This window comes from Acinonyx jubatus, chromosome A3 (genome assembly GCF_027475565.1).
Source record: "Acinonyx jubatus isolate Ajub_Pintada_27869175 chromosome A3, VMU_Ajub_asm_v1.0, whole genome shotgun sequence".
NCBI classification, from domain to species: Eukaryota; Metazoa; Chordata; class Mammalia; order Carnivora; family Felidae; genus Acinonyx; species Acinonyx jubatus.
The window spans coordinates 112,398,680-112,417,912 of record NC_069388.1 but is presented as its reverse complement, the minus strand read 5'-3'; the positions used below and the strand labels follow the sequence as shown (position 1 = coordinate 112,417,912).

Genomic DNA, 19,233 nt, shown 5'->3' with positions numbered 1-19,233 from the left:
GATTTACAATTCAGTGTTACCATTAATATGATATAGTAAAAGCAATCTATATAGTATCTTTACAAAAAAAGAAAAAAAGAAGAAGAAACCATTAAGAAATATCTTCACAAGAAAAAGCTAGTTTTTTGAAGTGGGAGTATAGCATCCATTAATATAGAAAAGATGACCAACGCCACCAGAGCATGAATTTGAGAAACATGAAAATTTCTGAGACATTTTAACCCATAACTAGCCCATGATTCATATTACTTCAATTAGGCACATAAAATAGAAAATAAATCTTACTTTATAAAAATGACAGTTACTATTACAATTATAGAGGGAAACACCAATTTTGAAATAGTATACATGCAATACCTTCCACTTATCACCAGACCTTCATCAACTTTCCCAATAAGAATTAGTACAGTGCTTTTTTCATAAGTACAAAGTAAGCACTTAATGGGTATTATTAGTGATAGTCATACTAAAAAAACAAACACTTGGAAAAGTTCTATTAGTTAACTACCAAATGTAAACATAAATATGTTTTAGTTTCTGGATAATTCTCATAACATCTACCAATCTTTGGAAACTTGGGGTTCTTTTTTGTAATTATCACCAGGAAATCTTATCTTATAATTTAAATACCAAAATTTTCTAGAACACAGATCAAACGGCCTAAATAATTTTCTAAAAACCTAGGTAGGGTATAAAACAAAATTCATCTCTCTCTCTCTCTCAATATCGTACTTAAATATAGTAGTGAACTAGGGCTTGTTTGCTTTAGAATTCATTATTGAGGTGAAAAGGATGATTTTACAGAGAAGAGCACTATTATAGCATTATACTGATTTTTGTGTGGATTTATGCTGTGAGTGCACATGGTACCAACCTAGAGGGAGAACTTCAATTCTCAAGAACAGTATCAGGGGAACTAACTACTTAAATCTTAAAAGTAAAGTGATTCATAGAGGTCTTAAAAGTGAAGAGGGACGGGTCACATGCTTTAAGAATTTTTAATTCCTGGGGCACCTGGGTGGCTCAGTAGGTTAAGCGTCCGACTTCAGTTCAGGTCATGATCTCACAGTTCATGGGTTCGAGCCCCACATCAGGTTCTGTGCTGACAGCTCAGAGCCTGGAGCCTGCTTTGGAGTGTGTGACTCTCTTTGTCTCTCTCTGTCTCTCTGCCCCTTCCCTCCTCAAGCTCTGTCTCTCAAAATATAAATAATAAAAAAAATTTTTTTAAGAATTTTTAATTTCTAAAACATACGGACATGCTTTACTACCAATGTAAATTCAGAATACTAAGAAAAAGAGCCCTTTTTTCAATAATGATATACCTTAGTTTTTAAGATCAACTATGACTAAACTTCAGAATTTCTAAGAAAAGAACTCTTTTTAAGCAAATACCTAGCCCTCAGATCTAAGTAATATACTTATAATCCATAAAAAAAAACTTCTGACAAAGGTAGCAAACTAGCCAATAGAACTGATTACTAAACACCCCTGAGAACCTCTCAGGGAGTTTGGCAAGGTAGTACAGCTACCTGCATACCTTAAACCTGGGCTTCACCACCTCAGCTCTACTGACATTTTGGGCAGGATAATTCTTTGATGTGGAAGGCTGTCCTGTGTACTGTAGGATGTTTATGAAGCAGCTTCTCTGGACTCTACTCAGCAGATGCCTAAAGCATCCCCGCTTCCCACCTCCACCCCATTGTGATGACCAAAAATGTCTCCAGACATTTCCAAATGCCCCCTCAGAGGACAATCAGCCCCAGACGAGAAATCAGTGACTTAAACCCCAATACTTATCTATACCATTAGGGAGGATGGTTCTCTTAAAATGAAATCTCAAAACCACTCACAGAGCAAGGTAAGAGAAAATATCAGCCTAACCAGGCCAGATAAATATTGTCAACTCTAGGAATCAATGCTTAAGACATATAAAAGCCAGGCCTCCCTGTATCTCATTGAGGATGTTTTTCTGGCCATTCTAGTACTGTATCTTAAAATTTATAGTCTTGTGCCTTCTGTTTTCTCTATAATCAAAGAAATAACTGAAGGATGAATAGATATTGGCATTCTTAAGCCAATGAGAGATGTCCTAAAAGGAACAGGATTCAGAAATAATCCAGAACAGCAATGGATAAAGGAGAACAAATTGTATCCAAAGAAATCAAAAATCAAAATTTACTAAAAGAAGCATCCACAAATGTCTCACTTTCTTTATGATCTATTCACTGTTAAGTTTCCTTACTCTCTTTATTCACAATAATAACAAAAATCACTTCAGAATCCTTACCCTTATAAACCATTACCAATGAAGACCACAGTGCTAATAGCCAACCTGTTACAATCTTTGTAGGGTAGCTCTAAGCTAATAGCAGAAATTTAAGCACCAAAAGAAAAATAGAAAAAATACACTAATTACAAAAAAAGAAATGTGGTAAAGGACTGGCATAGCACAAAGCACTCTCCTACCTTCTAAAGAAGAACATTTGTTTTATCTACCAAAAAACTAACTTCAGAGAATCTACCACACAACTCTACCTGGAAATAGGGTTAAAAGACCTTTACTCCCACTATCGTAAGTAGCTAAGCAAGGATGCCCTCACAGTGTGAATCCAATTATACCAGTCGCCTTTGGAAATGTATCCATGACCCACTATCATAATCTGATCCTTTTTAAATGACCAAAAGACTTTTTTATTCACTTTGAAGTATTGTGGCTAAAAGTAAAACTCTCCAAGGAAAGTGATAAGGAACAGAAAATCAGAGCTTACAGTGAAAAGATACCATTAAGCACAAGTATATAATATCTACCATGATATGTTAACATCTAGAACTTACCCCAATGGCAGAAATCAGAAGAAACCACAAAGAGATTACTAGGATCCGCTAGATATTTACTGAAGAGTTTTCCGAATTCCTGTTCTTTTGACTCACTCAGAGCTCCAACCAGTACAGGAATAATGGTAAACTCATCCTTATGGCTTAAAGAAAACAGAAGAAGAAAAAAAAAAAAAGTCATTTAAGAAGTATAAGAATAAAAATAGTTTTCCAGTGTGTTGGCACTAAAAGTGGAACATTATTAATTGTGGTAAGGATAATATACATATTATTGAATTTTTTAATCTGCAAATAAAATGTTTAAAGAAGACCATTTACAAGTAAGAGAGAGGCACAATACTAAAAATATCTATTTAAATTACAGAAATATACAATATTCTTTAGGTAAACAAAGCTATTTTACTACTAGGTATAATAATGTCCTCAAAAATAAAAATAAGCCCATCAGACCATCACCAAGTCTTCTCAACTACCAAGCAAAGCTACAATCATCTGCCCCATCCTTCCACAATTTTAAAAGAGCATTAAACTCTTCCTCAATATTTTAATCCTATCCTGTTACAAATACCACGACTTCTGGCACTTCTATGACCTTGCCAAGTGAGACCTACAGAACTTAACCCTTGGCTCCCATAAGATACACCAACTGCACCTTATACCTATACTAACTAATAAACAGATACAGGACAGTCTGACGATACAACTCAAAATTCACTGGTCTCTAGGGTGGACACAGAATTCAAGGAAGTAGATATTAATTTCTAGCAGCAAGAAAAAGACACCACAACCACCCACAATGTTTATGACATATCCACAAGTCCCTTTTTCACTCTACAGATTGACAGATTTATGGAAAAGGAACAGAGCAGATTAATAAAGAATAACTATGATGGGCTATAGAAACAGACGTTTACCCCAAACCTTTTAAAATTTTCATTGTTGTGAAATTTTACTTACATATATTCAATATTATTTATATTCTAAATGATCCCAGATTGGAATTTTAGAAGCGTGAATCATGTTTGTCTGACTTGTTCTGAACAGGACTTTAAAAAAAAAAAAAATCACCATTATAATAAATGCTTTTTAATATGATAATCTGACACTTAACTGATGTAGGACAAACAATTCATAAAAGGGTTTTTAAAAATACGAAATTTTAGTTTATTCCCAAAATAAGTGTTAGCCCAGCTTCATAAAGCTAAATTCAGGGCACCCAAGCACCTCCCCCATAAAGGCCCCCTTACCCTTGTCAATTGCGAAATAAACAGATCATACAGATCTCCAGTCCCTCTGCAATGCAGGGGCTTCTTGGGCAGAATCTGCATCTATGGAGTAAGAAAAAAAGAGGAAGCTGGCAGAGGAAGCTGCCATGGAATATCTCTTTCTCTGATTCTTTCACCAGTTTGCTTTACAACTCCAGGAAGGAATAGGGGCTCTTCAGTAAGCTAAGAGTGATTATCATTTGAAAGAAAAGAATTTGAGCTCTAGTAATAATTCAAGAAGACTGTTATGAATTGTTCTAACTTCAAGTACTACCTACATAAATTTAAAAAAAACTAAGATCATCAAAGAGTGTAAGTAATTATGACATGGTAGGGATGCAGTTATATAAGAGTATTAAAAAACAAGAAGTCAGAAGAAATAGGTACAAGTACCATCTCCATCATATAATAAAAGTTGAGAGGGTGGGTAAATCACTAACCTAAAAATGTATTTTACCTTATCTGTCAAATGATCATAATTACAATATCTATTTTCTTAAACTATTATGAAGTGAGCAACGCTATAGGAAAAGTAGTTTATCAACAGTAGTTGGCTCACTCTGAAGAAATAATACATATCTACTATTCCATACAGCCACCAAACCATTCAATTAACCTCGGTCTCATCTTGCAAGTCGATACGAAGGTAAAAGGCTCAAACTACTCAGAAATCTAAGCTTTGAATCAAGATCCATCTATCTACTTCTTCGTCATTTCTCTTTAAAAAATTACTTGTTCTATCTTCTCACAAAGCATGAATTAGAAAAATGAGTATTTGGCTTTGAAATATAATATTCCTAGGCTCTAGAATACAAGTTGTCAAGTTGGTTTTTCCCAATGAAGGAGTACAAAATCTTGCCCTCAGAAAAAACAATGATAAAACTGTCAAAAATAACCATTTTGTGGCTCTAGAAATTCAACAAGGCAAAAAACACAACGAGAAGAGTTTATCAGCGTAAAATAAGTGAACATCTTGGGAAGAACAGTGGAAGTCTGGCATCTTACCAGGAGCTGCCTCCATCCCCCTGCCCCAATCCACCAACATGGCAGAAGCTGCCTATGAAAATCGGCAGCTTCACTGCTAAAGGGGGCTCACTTTGACTTGGAGTACAGAGCAGAATACTCACACCCAGCAGGAAACAGAAAAGCCCACAGCTCTTGTAGCCTGAGGTTATGGAACCACTTGAGGCAACCCACAAACCTAGAAATTTAACATGGAGACTCTGGAAAGGAGAGAGCCACGCAGGGACCAGATAAATTCATTTATTCTGAGGAAAGGATTGATGCCCTCCACAAAACCCCATGTGACTAGAAGGCAGCAAGCACAAATGTACAGGGGAGACCCCTAAGGTCCCTAGCTCCCCCCAGAATGCCAGCTAATTAGGAGGTTAAGAGCATATCCAAGGCAAATTAGAGACCTGAGAAAAACCAACATCTCCCACATCATAGGCTGCCTGGAAATCTGCATGTATACACAGGGAGACCAGAGAAGACCCAATAGAAAGTAAAGGAGGCAAGCTAGAAAATGGCCCAAATTTTGAACATACTCCCCAAAATATACACAATCCGCCAGCAGAGGACAAAAGCCTTACTGGCTCAAGGTGTTCAATTACAACTTCCAACCAATCATTTACTAAGCACTAAGCAATGCAGACACAGAGATGAACTCTAGAAAGCCAAAGTTCGTAAGAATTTTTAAAAAGTTGAGGAGATAAATCCGTAGCCACACATTTTGGGAGAGAGAAATTCTGTAGATAAAGCCAATCAAGTTACTTAAACAAACAAACAAACAAACAAACAAATGAAAAGTGAATGAATGAATGAATGAATGAATGAATGAAACAACTACCACCACTACTACCACCTGCAGAAAATTTTAATAAAACCAGAATCAAGGGGTGACTGGGTGGCTCAGTCAGTTAAGTGTCCAATTTCAGCTCAGGTCATGATCTCACAGTTCATGAGTTAGAGCCCTATGTTGGGCTCTGTGATGAAAGCTCAGAACCTGGAGCCTGCTTCAGATTCTGTGTCTCCCTCTCTCTGCCCTTTCCCTGCTTGTGCTCACTCTCGTCATCTCTCTCAAACATAAATAAACATTAAAAAAATTAAATTAAAACTGGAATCAAGTTGCTATAAGATAAAAAGTCCAGTTGTAAGAAAAAATTATGAGCCACAGAAACAGGACAATGTGACACATTATCAGGGGGGAAAAAAGTAACCAATAGATAGAAGCTGTACCCACGTGAGACCAGATTTAGCAAAGACTTCAAAACAATTCCTATAAATACGTTCAAAACATCAAGGAAACCATGCTTTAAAAAGTTAAAATATGGCAATGACTAAATAATTAATGAATACAACAAAGAAATGCAAGCTATTTAAAAGAATTAAATAGAGGGGAGCCTGAGTGGCTCAGTCAGTTAAGTGTGCGACTTCAGCTCCAGTCATGATTGTGGTTCGTGGGTTCAAGCCCTACGTTGGGCTCTGTGCTGACAGCTTGGAGCCTGCTTCCGACTTTATGTCTCCCTCTCTCTCTCTCTGCCCCTCCCCTACTTAGGTGCTCTCTCACACGCGCGCTCTCTCCTCTCTCTCTCTCTCAAGAATAAACATTAAAAAGGAGGGGGGGCACCTGGGTGGCTCAGTAGGTTAAGCAGTTAAGCATCCAACTTCGGCTCAGGTCATGATCTCCTGGTTTGTGGGTTCAAGCCCCGCATCTGGCTTTGTGCTGACAACTCAGAGCCCAGAGCCTGCTTTAGATTCTGTGTCTCTCTCTCTCTCTCCCTGCTCCTCCCCTGCTCGTGCTCTGTCTCTCTCACTCTCTTAAAAATAAATAAACATTAAAAATTTTTAAATAAAAAATAAAAGAATCAAATGGAAATTTTAGAGTTGAAAAGTACAACAAATGAAATTAAAATTTGCTAGATGGTCTGAAAAGCAGATTCAATATTACATAAAAAATCAGTGAAATTAAAGATAAAACAAATAATTGAACCTGTAGAGAAAAAAAAAAAGATTGGAGGGAAATGACCAGAGCATTGGAGACTTGTAGACAACATCAAACACACTAGATGCATACAATGGGAGTCCCAAAAAAGGTACAGTAAAAGACTTAAAAGAAATAATGGCTGAAAACTTTCCAAATTTCATGAAAAACATTGATCGACAGTTCCAGGAGACTCAACAACCCAAAATATGATAAGCACAAAGAGATCCCCATCTAGATACACTGTAATGAAACTGAGGAAAACCAAAGACAAGGAGAAAATCTTAAAAGCAGCAAACGGAAAATGACTCATTACTTAACAGGATAGTGTTTTCAACAAACAGTACTGGAACCACTGCATATCCATATGAAACAAAAGTGAACTTAGACCTTTACCTCATACTGTATACAAAAATTAACTCAAACTGGGTAATAAACATAACTATTAAGAGCTAAACTAAGAAAACTCCTGGAACAGGGGTTAGCAACAATCTTTTCAAAGGAGCCGTAAAGTAAATATTTTATATTTTCTGGGCCATACAATCTCTGTAGCTGCCAAAGTGTCACTGTAAACAGAAAGCAGCCACATATGTAAATGAGTGGGTATGGATGGCTATCTTCCAATAAAACATTTGCAATAACAAGCTGTGGGCCAGATGTGGTCTGCAGGCTATAGTTTGCTGATTCCTGTTCAAGAAGAAAAAAATCTCTGTGACCCTGAATTAGACAAAGATTTCTTCTTTTTTTTTTTTTTTTGATAGGGAGAGAGAACAAATGGGGGAATGGGGGAGAAGGAGGGAGAGAGAGAGAGAGAGAGGGAGGGGGAGGGGGAGGGGGAGGGGGAAGGGGAGGGGCGGAGAGGGAGAGGGAGAGGGAGAGGGAGAGGGAGAGAATCCCAAGCAGCCTCCATGCTCAGAACAAAGCCCAACTCAGGACTCAATTCCTGAACACTGGGATCATACCCTGAGCTGAAAATCAAGTCAGATGCTCAACTGACTGAGCCACCCAGGTGCCCCTAGACAAAGATTTCTTAAATATGATACCAAAAGCAAAATCCACACGAGAAAAAAAATGATAAAATGATTTCATCAAAAACTTTTGCTCTTCAACAGAGTGAAATAATCTGTATCTAGAATATGTAAAATCTCTCATAACTCAGTAAGAAGGCAAATTATCAAATTAAAACTAGAGCAAAATATATGAACAGACATTTCACAAAAGAAGACATAAAAATGACTAATAACCACACTGAAGAGTTGCTCAATATCATGAGTCACTGGAAATATGCAAATTAACACCAAGTCAGGTTATATATATCTATTAGAATGGTTGTAATCAAAAATGTTATTGTACTCTGACAATAACAGATACTGGCCAGTATGGGGAGAAACTAGAGACCTCGTGTTCCTGCTGGCATATAAAATGGTGCTGCTACTCTGCAAAATAGTTTGGCAGTTTCTGAAAGAGTTAAAACATAGATTTACATGACCCAGCTATATCATTCCTAAGTACTTATTCAAGAGAAACGAAAACATATGCTCACATAAAAACTTGTATGATATGTTATTTATAACATTATTCCTAATAGCCAAAAATGGAATTGATCTAAGTGTCCATCAACTAGTGAATGGATAAAGAAAATATCACAGATTCATATAATGTAATAACTATCTGGCAATAAAAAGGAATGAACTAGTGATACATGCTAAAAGATTGGTGAACCTCAAAAACAGTACGCTAAGTGTAAAAGGATAGCTACGGAAGACATCTTGTAGGATTCCATTTACATGAAATTTCTAGAAAATGCAAAATTCTGGGGCGCCTGGGTGGCTCAGTCAGTTAAGCGTCCGACTTCAGCCCAGGTCATGATCTCACGGTTTGTGAGTTCGAGCCCCGCGTCGGGCACTGTGCTGATAGCTCAGAGCCCTGGAGGCTGCTTCAGATTCTGTGTCTCCTTCTCTCTCTGCCCCTCCCCTGCTCATGGTCTGTCTCAAAAATAAATTTAAAAAATAAAAAAATAAAACATTAAAAAAAAAAAAAAGAAAATGCAAAATTCTATAGAGACAAAGCAGATAAATGGTTGCATAAGGTTGAGAGTTGGAGCCAGAACTGCCCTCAAAGGGACACAAGGTTTCTTTTTTGTGTAGTGCAAATATTCTAAAACTAGATTGTGAGAATGACTGCCCAACTCTGTAAATTTACTGAAAATCATTGAGTTGTACTCTTAAATGAGTGAATTTTATAGGATGTAAATCATCTTTCAATAAATCTGTTAAAAGAAGAAAAAAGAAAACCCATCTTTGCCACTTGTAAGCTGTGCTACCTGCAGTAGGTTACCTAAAACTATCCTAAGCCTCAATTTTGTCATCAGTACAAACAGACTTAATAATACTTGCCTTACAGGGCTCTTGTGAGCACTTAAGTAACGTAGAGTTAAGTTTTATCCCTTCTTTTTCTGTCCTATATCTTAAACCATGCTGCAGAAAATTAATACATCCAAGATGTGTAACAAACTAAAAGAAACTGAAATCCCAGAACCAAGAGAGAAGCACTCTCTTTAAAAACAAACAATATTACTATACCACCAATATTCTTAATGGCACAGAGCACTAAAAATCTATATTGGAATATTTGAGGACCTTGACTGGGGCCACAGTCAGAAAGAAAAGTAAAATTGTAATATCTAATACAAACCTAAGCTATAAGGAGGGTTAGAATTTCATTTAAAATAATGAGTCAGAAACTTATGGCAGGCTGGAACTGGGAAAAGAGGAATGGGACTTTTGTAGGAGAGTTAATAGACCTAGTCGGTCTGTTGCTCCAGTTTTTAGAAGGGGCTGCTTGTAAAGACTGGCCCTTGGCTTTTACAATGTTCCCTATGGTGATTAAGCCTGCTTTACCACTTGGGACACTGTACCAGCTTGCCTGGATTGTAAACAAAATGATAATGGCAAACACCTACTTTCCTTCTGAGAGCAGAGAATCTCAGTAGCTGGAGCTAGTTATGCAAGCAGGGGGTCCCTACATGACCAGTCCCCAAACAAAATCCTGGAGTTTGAATCTTAGAGCAGGCTTTTCCGGCCAGAAACACTGCACATGTGTTAAACTGATGGAGGAAACACGTTCTATTTAGCTCACCCTGTGAGAAGGAGAATGATGGAAGCATACACCTGGATTCCTCCAGATTCTGCCTGATGTGTCTTCTCCTTCTGCTGGTCCTGTTGTGTATCATACCTCTTTCAATAAACCATAACCATGAATGAACTGTGAGTCCTTCTAGTGAGTCTTCAAATGTGAGACTGGTGGTGGAAGTCTTGAAACTGCGTTAAAGGCAAAGTGGCATAAAGGAACCATAACTGCAGAGGTTTAGGGAGTCTTCTAAAAAAAATAATTTCTCTCATCTTTTCTTCCTGATCAAATTCACCTTCAGACCACAGAGACATACATATAGACTTTGTAAAGAATACTATGACTCACTCAAAGGAAGAACAAACTAAAAAGATCCAGAAAACATCAAGCAGAACCGAAGAACCGAGGAAGGAGGAGGAGAAAGGAAAAGGAGGAAGTAAGCTAGCTGTCAATGACAACTAAAAGTAACATTTAAGTCATTATAAATCTTTGCTGTATCATCAGGTAAGTAAATCTAATCAGATTATCAAAATAAATTTCAAAGGTTATATAGGCCTTTCTTAATTTCCATTTGAATAAGAATACTAAGAAAAAAGGTTTTTTACATGGGCAGAAATATCTCAGGTACTACTCAACCATCTGAAGCAAAATAATCCTATCATAAATTGGCCAAGCTTGCAATCCAAATTATAGAGAAATTTCAGTATTTTATTAGGAACAAGTCAACATTTCTATTCCCTATATTCCCTTAAACTGATACCTATTTCTAACTTTACCATCTCTGATAATGATATACAATTAGGCATTTCACTTTTGCACTCTTAAAATCACATTACTGCTCCAGACAGAAACATTTACCAAGTTCTATGATTCTAATCTTCAAATGTCTCCTATTATCTGCTCAGTTTGCTACCCCATCCATCACTGCCTTAGTTCAAAGTCCCATGACTTCTTTACTAAACTATTTCTTTCAGTCTTTTCCAACTCTAATCCATCCTTCACCATCACACCATCAAGGAGCAGTATTCGGGGTTCCTGGCTGGCTCAGTTGGTACAGCATGCGACTCTTGATCTCAGGGTCGAGAGTTCAAGCCCCACGCTGGACATGGAGCTTACTTTAAAAAAAAAGGAGTAATATTCTTATGATTCCAAGTTCCAACCATGTCCTTCCTTTGCTAAGCAACTTTTACTAGCTCTATGCCAATCAGGGGATAAAATACAAATATCTTAAAATGACATTCAATGACCTCTATAATATGGTCCCAACCCACTGTTCCAACTAGCTAATCTTGCTCCTCTTACTGTATGTCTTTACAGGTCACTTACCCAAATGCCTCCAGCTCCAGGCTGCCATTATATACATGTTAAAAGGTGGATAAGGTATATGATAACAGGAAGTGGCAGGACTAAGAGCCAACCAAAAACATTCATATATATAAGAAAATGTTTTCTAAATTTGCAGGCCACACAAAAAAATCTATAGACATACCTCAGTTACTAGGCAAGCCTTCTGCAACTACATTAGGCCAAGGCAGGTAGCTCTCTATTCTTAAGCCCTGGGTTTTCCTACTCCTGTACTTTGTATTTACAGAAGTCCCTTTCCCACAGAAACCTTCTGCCCCATTCTGAGAAAACTTGAGCCATCTTCAAAGTCCACTCAAATGCTCTCTCTGCCATGAAGCAACCTGTGTGCTCTCCTAACTTCATCTCTCTGTTCCCACATCCCCTTTTTCTGATCCCACAAACTCAACTGCACTTAATACATTTTGAATTATATTACATGTATTTATATACATTTTTTAACTTTCTTACCAGGCTATATGCTGAGAAAAATATACCATGTTTGCTTATTTGTCTATTTCCCATTATTCTTTCCACAGAGATTAGTACAGCTAGGTAGCTCTATAACATTTGAAATGTTAACATATTAAATGTTAAAATACCAAATGTTTTAAATCTTGACAGGAGAAATGTCTTAAACCATTTTAAAACCAATCAAATTTTTATACATATTAACTAGAAAAACTTAAGGGAGGAGAATCACCACTTGGGAGCCAAAATGAGTTTTGTTTACTAGCCTACAAAATTACTCCCCATATATAAAATACATTATTCTTAATTTGTGATTTAAACAAACTTCATAAAAGGAGTTTCTCGTGTATTCCTGAGGTGGTGATAAAGAATTCCTTCTTTCAACCCAAAATAGCAAGTACTAAAGAATACAATCAGAGGTATCAACTGTTAAAAAGTTCTTCAGAAAAAGGGAAAATGATCTAGGTCAGAAACTCAGATCTACATCAAGAAAGAAAGCAATAAAGCAACATCTTTAGTTTATTTCAGTTTATTTTTCTTTTTTTGTTTTAAGCTTATTTACTTATTTTTGAGAGAGAGAGACAGACAGACAGACAGAAAGCACAGATGAGCAGGGAAGGGGCAGAGAGAGAGAGAGAGAGAGAGAGGAAGAGAGAGAATCCTAAGTAGTCTCCACACTGTCAGAGCAGAGCCCTACACAGGGCTCAATCTCACCATTGTGAGATCGTGACCTGAGCTGAAACCAAGAGTCTGATGTTTAACCAACTGAGACACCCAGGCACCCGTATTTTTCTTATTCTTAATTGATCCAAGAGATAACAATTCCTTCAAAACTTAATAGTAGCAACATGCTGTAATTATAGCTTACAAATGACTGCAGTATTACAAGAGACAGGAAGGACAAATAGGAAATACTGTTATAAGATACTTGTACTACCTATGAAACAGTACAGTGTTGTTTTAAAGTGCACTTGGATTCACTGCAAATGTATGTTGCAAACTTTAGAGCACCCACCAAAGGTTTAAAAAAAGTACTATAACTGTTATGCTTAGAGGGGAAAAAAATGGAATCATAAAATGCTCACTTAAAACCACAGAAGGCAGAAACATTAACAGAAAGCAAAAAAGAAATAAAAAACAAGGGCAATAAGTAGATAGCAGTAACACATGTGAGAGATATTAATCCAAATATACCAGTAATCCTTTAAGAGGTGAATGGATAAACTGTGATACATCCATAAAACACAATATTCTCAGCAATAAAAAGAAATAAGCTATCAAGCCAAAAAAAGACATGGAGGAATCTTGAAAGTATATTATTAAATCAAAGAAGCCAACTTGGGCTGCATATAGTATGGTTCCATTATATGACATTCCAAAAACAATATGACTATATACTATGGATACAGTAAAAAGGTAAATGGTTACCAGGGTATGGTTGGGGGGAGTGGAGGGGGAGAGGATGAACAGGCAAAGTACAGGGGATTTTTAGGACAATGAAATGATTCTGTATGGTACTATAATGGTAGATAACATGACATTAGGTATTTGGTAAAACCCATAAACTATGTAACACCAAAAGGGAACCCTAATTAAGCTATGGACTTAGGTATTAATAATGTATCAATATTTCTTCATCAACTGTAACAAATGTACACTAATGCAAGACATTAAGAACAGAGAAAATTGTTCAGTTAATAGTGTTTAATACCAAACCAAGCCATCGGATAGTGTTCTCACTCGAGGAACTCAAACATATAATCAATATGGACAAACATAAGAATTACAAGACTTCAGCTTAAATATCTGGGTAAACTACACAAAATCAAGTTGCTGGTTTTTTTTATAATAGTCTAAGCACTTCAAAAGTTATCAAATCCTAACCACACTGAATTTATAAGATTGACTAGAACCTAAAGCAGAAGATGGGACAGATTTAAGTACATTGTACTGTACTTTCAAGTTGTCTATGTTCCAAAATATTGGCAGTAACAAAAAGTAGTAAATGGCTAAGATAATAATGATGACTATTTTTATAATGAACATGAACGGTTTTAGAGTGCCATATTTCTCAATGGAACACTTTCAAAGTTACTAAAGCATTCTATTTGCACATTTCTCTGAACAAAAAATTGTGCAACTGAGGCAGAGGAATTGTTTTATATCTGGACTGTGGTAGATATATACAACTCTGCATTTGTCAATACTCACAGAATTCTGTGCCTTAAAGAGTACATTTTACTGTATATAAATTGCCAAAATAATCAATTAAAATTTTAAACTGCAAACAAACAGTACATGGGTATGACACAGAAAGAATGTGGGGGGGGGGAGGAGACATTAAATGTAACTGAACAAGTAAAATAAAATGGAAAAAAAAGAAGAGCTGAGATCCAGTGCTGTTAATTTTCAGAGTTAACTCAATTTTTTCAAAATGGATCATTTCTACATATCCTAAATTAACTGTCTGAATACAATTATTAGCAATATAAAAATTATTATGAATTTCAATAGTAAAGATAATACATGGAAAAAAGGATCAAAATAAAGTACCTAAGATATTATCTCGTTTGCAGGTTTTATTCACACAAATAAATATGTATGTAAATCTTATATATATAATATATATATACACAAACATATATGCATACATATATTGTTAGCATATGCATAACAATTTCTACTACTAATCAACATTGGTTGAGGAGAAGCAGGGAGGCTTTAACTGTTCATTTTATTCTTTTTGATGCTGTTTACATTTTGAAGCCATGTACAGTACTGTACAAGTATTTTTTTAATGTCAACAGGATCAAACCAAGCAAGGAGATTATGGGTCATATCATGTTTTCTCCTTTACACTACTCATTATTATTTTAAAAGTTGAAATGAGTATTGTTTTTTAAATCTGTTTAAGATAATACACAGAATTATAAGTAACACCTTAGGTATTTAATTTTTAAAAATCTGTAATGATTATAGTGAAAAAAATGAAAGAAAAGTTAGGAAATTAAATGGTCAATTGATTAAACTATTACATAAACATATACTACAAAGTCCATGTATACTCAATCAAAAAGAGTAAAAATGACATGGAAATATGGTCATGATATGAAAAGTTGCTAATAAAAAAGAACATCTGACCTCATTTTGGGAAAACTATTTAATGAAAGTACTGCAAATGGGAAGATCATTATTAATTCACTTAACAATTAATTACAGAAATCCCTTTGTGTACCAGGTACCGAGCTGGGCACGGAAGGTGAAGACAAGCTGCCCTCAGGCACAGAGAAGATTGGGGAATTACCAGGGATAGGCGACAAACAGGTAATCACCAAAAGAGCTATTTAACTGCAGTGGTACTATGGTAGGCTGCCTTTAGGTAACATCCCTGAAAATTCCTCCCACTTCTGAATGCTCATGCCACTCCTCCCATGAAAAGTAGAGTCTCTTTCTCCCTCCCCTTGAACCTAGCCTTGAAACTTGCTTGAATGAGTAGAATATGGCCTGACACTGTGCCAGTTCCAAGCCGAGATATTACAAGGCCTGAACAATTCTAGCCTGCTTTCTTGCTGCCCTGAACTGCCATGAACTTCATAATAGTCCAAGGCTATCCTGCAAGAGGACCCCATGGGAAGAGAGAGGCCCTGAATGGCAAGTGACAATAGGTGGAGATGGGAGATGACAAAGACGAGAACCAAGCTGCCTCAGCAGACAACCAGCATCACAGCCCCAGACAACAAGTGAAGGCATCTTAGAGCCTTCAGCCTACATCAGCCTGCTTCAACTGGCAGCAGATGAAACAGAGACGAGCTGTCAGCACTCACCCCTGACCAAATTTCTAGTTCAGGGTCATAAGCAAAAAAAAAAAAAAAAAAAAAAAGGCACTTTGAGGTGATTTGTTATGCTATATACAATAGGTAAGTGAGACGAACAGTGGTGCTTAAAAAGGTTACTACTGGGGGCTCCTGGGTGGCGCAGTCGGTTAAGTGTCCGACTTCAGCCAGGTCACGATCTCACGGTCTGGGAGTTCGAGCCCCGCGTCGGGCTCTGGGCTGATGGCTCGGAGCCAGGAGCCTGTTTCCAATTCTGTGTCTCCCTCTCTCTCTGCTCCTCCCCCGTTCATGCTCTGTCTCTCTCTGTCCCAAAAATAAAAAAATAAACGTTGAAAAAAAAAAAAAAGAAAAAGGTTACTACTGGAACAGAAAACCTAAAACATTGGCTTTGAGGACACAGAGGCAGGCAGAATCTGAAAGGGCAAGAAGAAGACAGTAAACTGGAAGAGCAGTAAGGAAACTGCTATGCAAGACCAGGAGAAAAGGGGCCCGTATTGTTTACTGTCAGAACAATTAGCATAATTACACAATTCCAAGTAGTAACTTAGAACATTAAAAATATACCTAGTGAACACATAGATCTAGCTAAGAAGATTTCCAGGCAAAATATTCAAAGTGTCACTGGCTTCTCTATAGCCAAGTGTGAGAAGGTAAAAGAAGAATAACATGAGCTAAAGAGTTACATGCAGAATTTAAACGAAAGATTTCTAAGCAGGAGTTGCCAAGTTGGAAAATAGCTGTTTCTCATCACTAGCCTCTACAGATAGCACGAGACTGTCAAAGAAACAACATAAAAACAAAGATCAAATTCGGAGTGCTGCCAATAAATCATGGGCTCACAATCATCAAATCAAAAATTCATCTGTAAAACCCTTTATTAAGACCACAAAAAGACTTTTTTTAAGTTTACTTATTTTGAGAAAGAGTGAGAGTAAGCAGCAGAGGGGCAGAGAGTGAAGGAGAAAGAGAGAATCCCAAGCAGGCTCCACACTGTCAGCACAGTGTCCAATGCAGGCCTAGATCTCACAAACTGTGAGATCAGAACCTGAGCTGAGATCAAGAGTTGGACAGTTAACTGAATGAGCCCCAAAAACAGAAAGACTTAGTAAGGTAAGGCTTAAATACTCTCCTAGATAGGCAAAAGGGCTTCTAAGAACCTTACAGGACCCTAACTTGGGATCCAAAGTAGAGAGAGTCCTGTCACTGAAAGAACTGTGGATGCAATTTTTGTCTAATGGAATGCACTTATAAACTGATAAATAGAAAACCCACAGTATTTAATGGAGTTCTATCCGTTTGGACTAAAACAAACACTGTTCCAAATGAAAAGTGAGAGGTCTTTAGGTTTTCAAACTGTCACATACATGAAGCCAACTGAAATGGCTACTTAGGTGTAAACAAGGCCCATTTCTTATGGAGAAATAAAAATGAGTCAGTGAGTAGAGCCAAGAGCCCAAAGGAGCAAGCTAAGAGCTGAGAAAAATAAGGAATTATGAAGCTGCAACCAGAAGCCAGAAACAAGCCATAATCAAAGAACATTCTCTGTTCCCTGATCAGATTCCAGAAATGCTTTGGGTCAGAGGCTGCCATTCTTTCACTCTCCACTAGGAGGCTCTATTGTGATTAAGTGTTCCTGTCTCAAAATTGTATACTGAGTGTATGGCAGGGTGGGAATGGAGTAAAACTTGTCTTCTTAGTTCACAGGTATCCAAATCAAGAGGAGCTGTACCCAGAAAGCCTCATCCACATCTTAACCTCATGCAGATCATAAGGCAACAGACTTTGAACCTGAGGGTATAAATGAATGAGATTTCTGGGCATCTTAAGAGGGCTGAATACTGCATGTTGGAGAAACACTGAATTGCCCACCAGAACTGTGGTAATCCATCTGCAAAGATGGCTGCCAACAATTCTTCCTATTCCTGTATACACGTGCTACTTTTCTCATCAAGAAAAGTATTGATCATCTATTTCTAATCCTAAAACCAATATTATACTATATGTTAACTAACTAGAATTAAAAAAAAAAAAAAAAAAAAGAGGCGGAATCTATTTATTTCTCCTTCCTTTAAATCTTGGCTGACATTGTGTTCTGCTTTAAAAAAGAGACTGTGTCGGGGTGCCTGGGTGGCGCAGTCAGTAAAGCATCCGACTTCAGCCAGGTCACGATCTCGTGGTCCGTGAGTTCGAGCCCCGCGTCGGGCTCTGGGCTGATGGCTCAGAGCCTGGAGCCTGTTTCCGATTCTGTGTCTCCCTCTCTCTCTGCCCCTCCCCTGTTCATGCTCTGTCTCTCTCTGTCCCAAAAATAAATAAACGTTGAAAAAAAATAAATAAATAAAAATTTAAAAAGAGACTGTAATAAAAATAATGCCATGTAGTTTCAGACCTAGCCCTTAACAGCCTGAGAAACTTTTGTTTTTGTTCTCTTGCTACCAAAATCACCATGTAAACAAATCCAGGCTATCCTTCTAGACAGAAGCCAAGAAGAGAGAAAAGCCCTGGTTGATGAATGAACCAGCTACCCAGAGAACAAATGAGGTCAACTAACAACTAAAAACCAGCAGTAAGGACATCTTGGATCCTCTAACCCCATTCAGGTTACCTCAGTCAACTCTTCATGGACCAGAGCAAGGTGTCCCCTGCCTAAACTCTTGACCTAAAAATTATGAGCAATAAAATAGTTGTGATTTTCAGCCTCTAAGTTCTGGAGCAATATCTTGTGCAGTAACACATAACTAATATACACAGTGAGTGCACCAAAGGCTATAAAGGAAAAGCACTAGGTACCTTCTAGGTACTAGTCAGTATCAGAGATGCAAATGTAATCTAGGAGAGAGGGAAGGTCTCTTGAGAAATGATATATTTAATAGTGGTTATTTAACATCATTTAATAGAAGGGGAATTATTAAAAAGAATTTTTGTTGATTTTAAGTTCCTATTTTCCTAAATTTTCAATATTATACATTTTACTTTTGAAATAACAACAAAAAATGTTATTTTGTTAAAACTTCCTTAAGGATATTGTTGGCTTTAATGGTACTGGTTCTAGTGTGTTGAAATTTACCAGGTCTAAAATATATTTTTTCATAACAATATATGCAAACATTTCAGGAAATAATAAAAGTTTTCTCTTATTCTATGTAACTGAAGAATGGAGTGTTCTGATTATACTAGCATTCCGAGAAATAAACAGCATACATTGGTTTAACAATTTCTGAAGAATTAGAATGTAGTAAAACACAATTAACCTAAAATTATATTCGTTATAATTTATTATCACACTGATTTTTGGAAACTTCTTCAGGTGTATACAATTCATCATAGTTATCATTGTGTATAGATGTGGATAACATAAGACTGAGAGAAGTTAAATAAT

At 36.8% G+C, this 19,233-nt stretch overlaps 1 protein-coding gene across 5 annotated transcripts in view; it reads right to left on the bottom strand.

Annotated features, from left to right (window-relative positions):
* Window positions 1-19,233, bottom strand: part of MEMO1 (mediator of cell motility 1) — a 123,353-nt gene that overhangs the window by 18,960 nt on the left and 85,160 nt on the right. For 4 of the 5 annotated variants that reach the window (XR_008289593.1, XM_027033498.2, XM_053201039.1 and 1 more), the window contains one exon: window positions 2,836-2,978. The exons of the other annotated variant lie outside the window; for it this stretch is intronic. Coding sequence is in view for 3 of the 4 variants with exons in the window: in XM_027033498.2 (XP_026889299.1) it covers window positions 2,836-2,978 (143 nt within the window). In the remaining variant the exon portion in view is untranslated. The remainder of the gene's footprint in view (window positions 1-2,835; window positions 2,979-19,233) is intronic. 5 annotated transcript variants of the gene reach the window in all.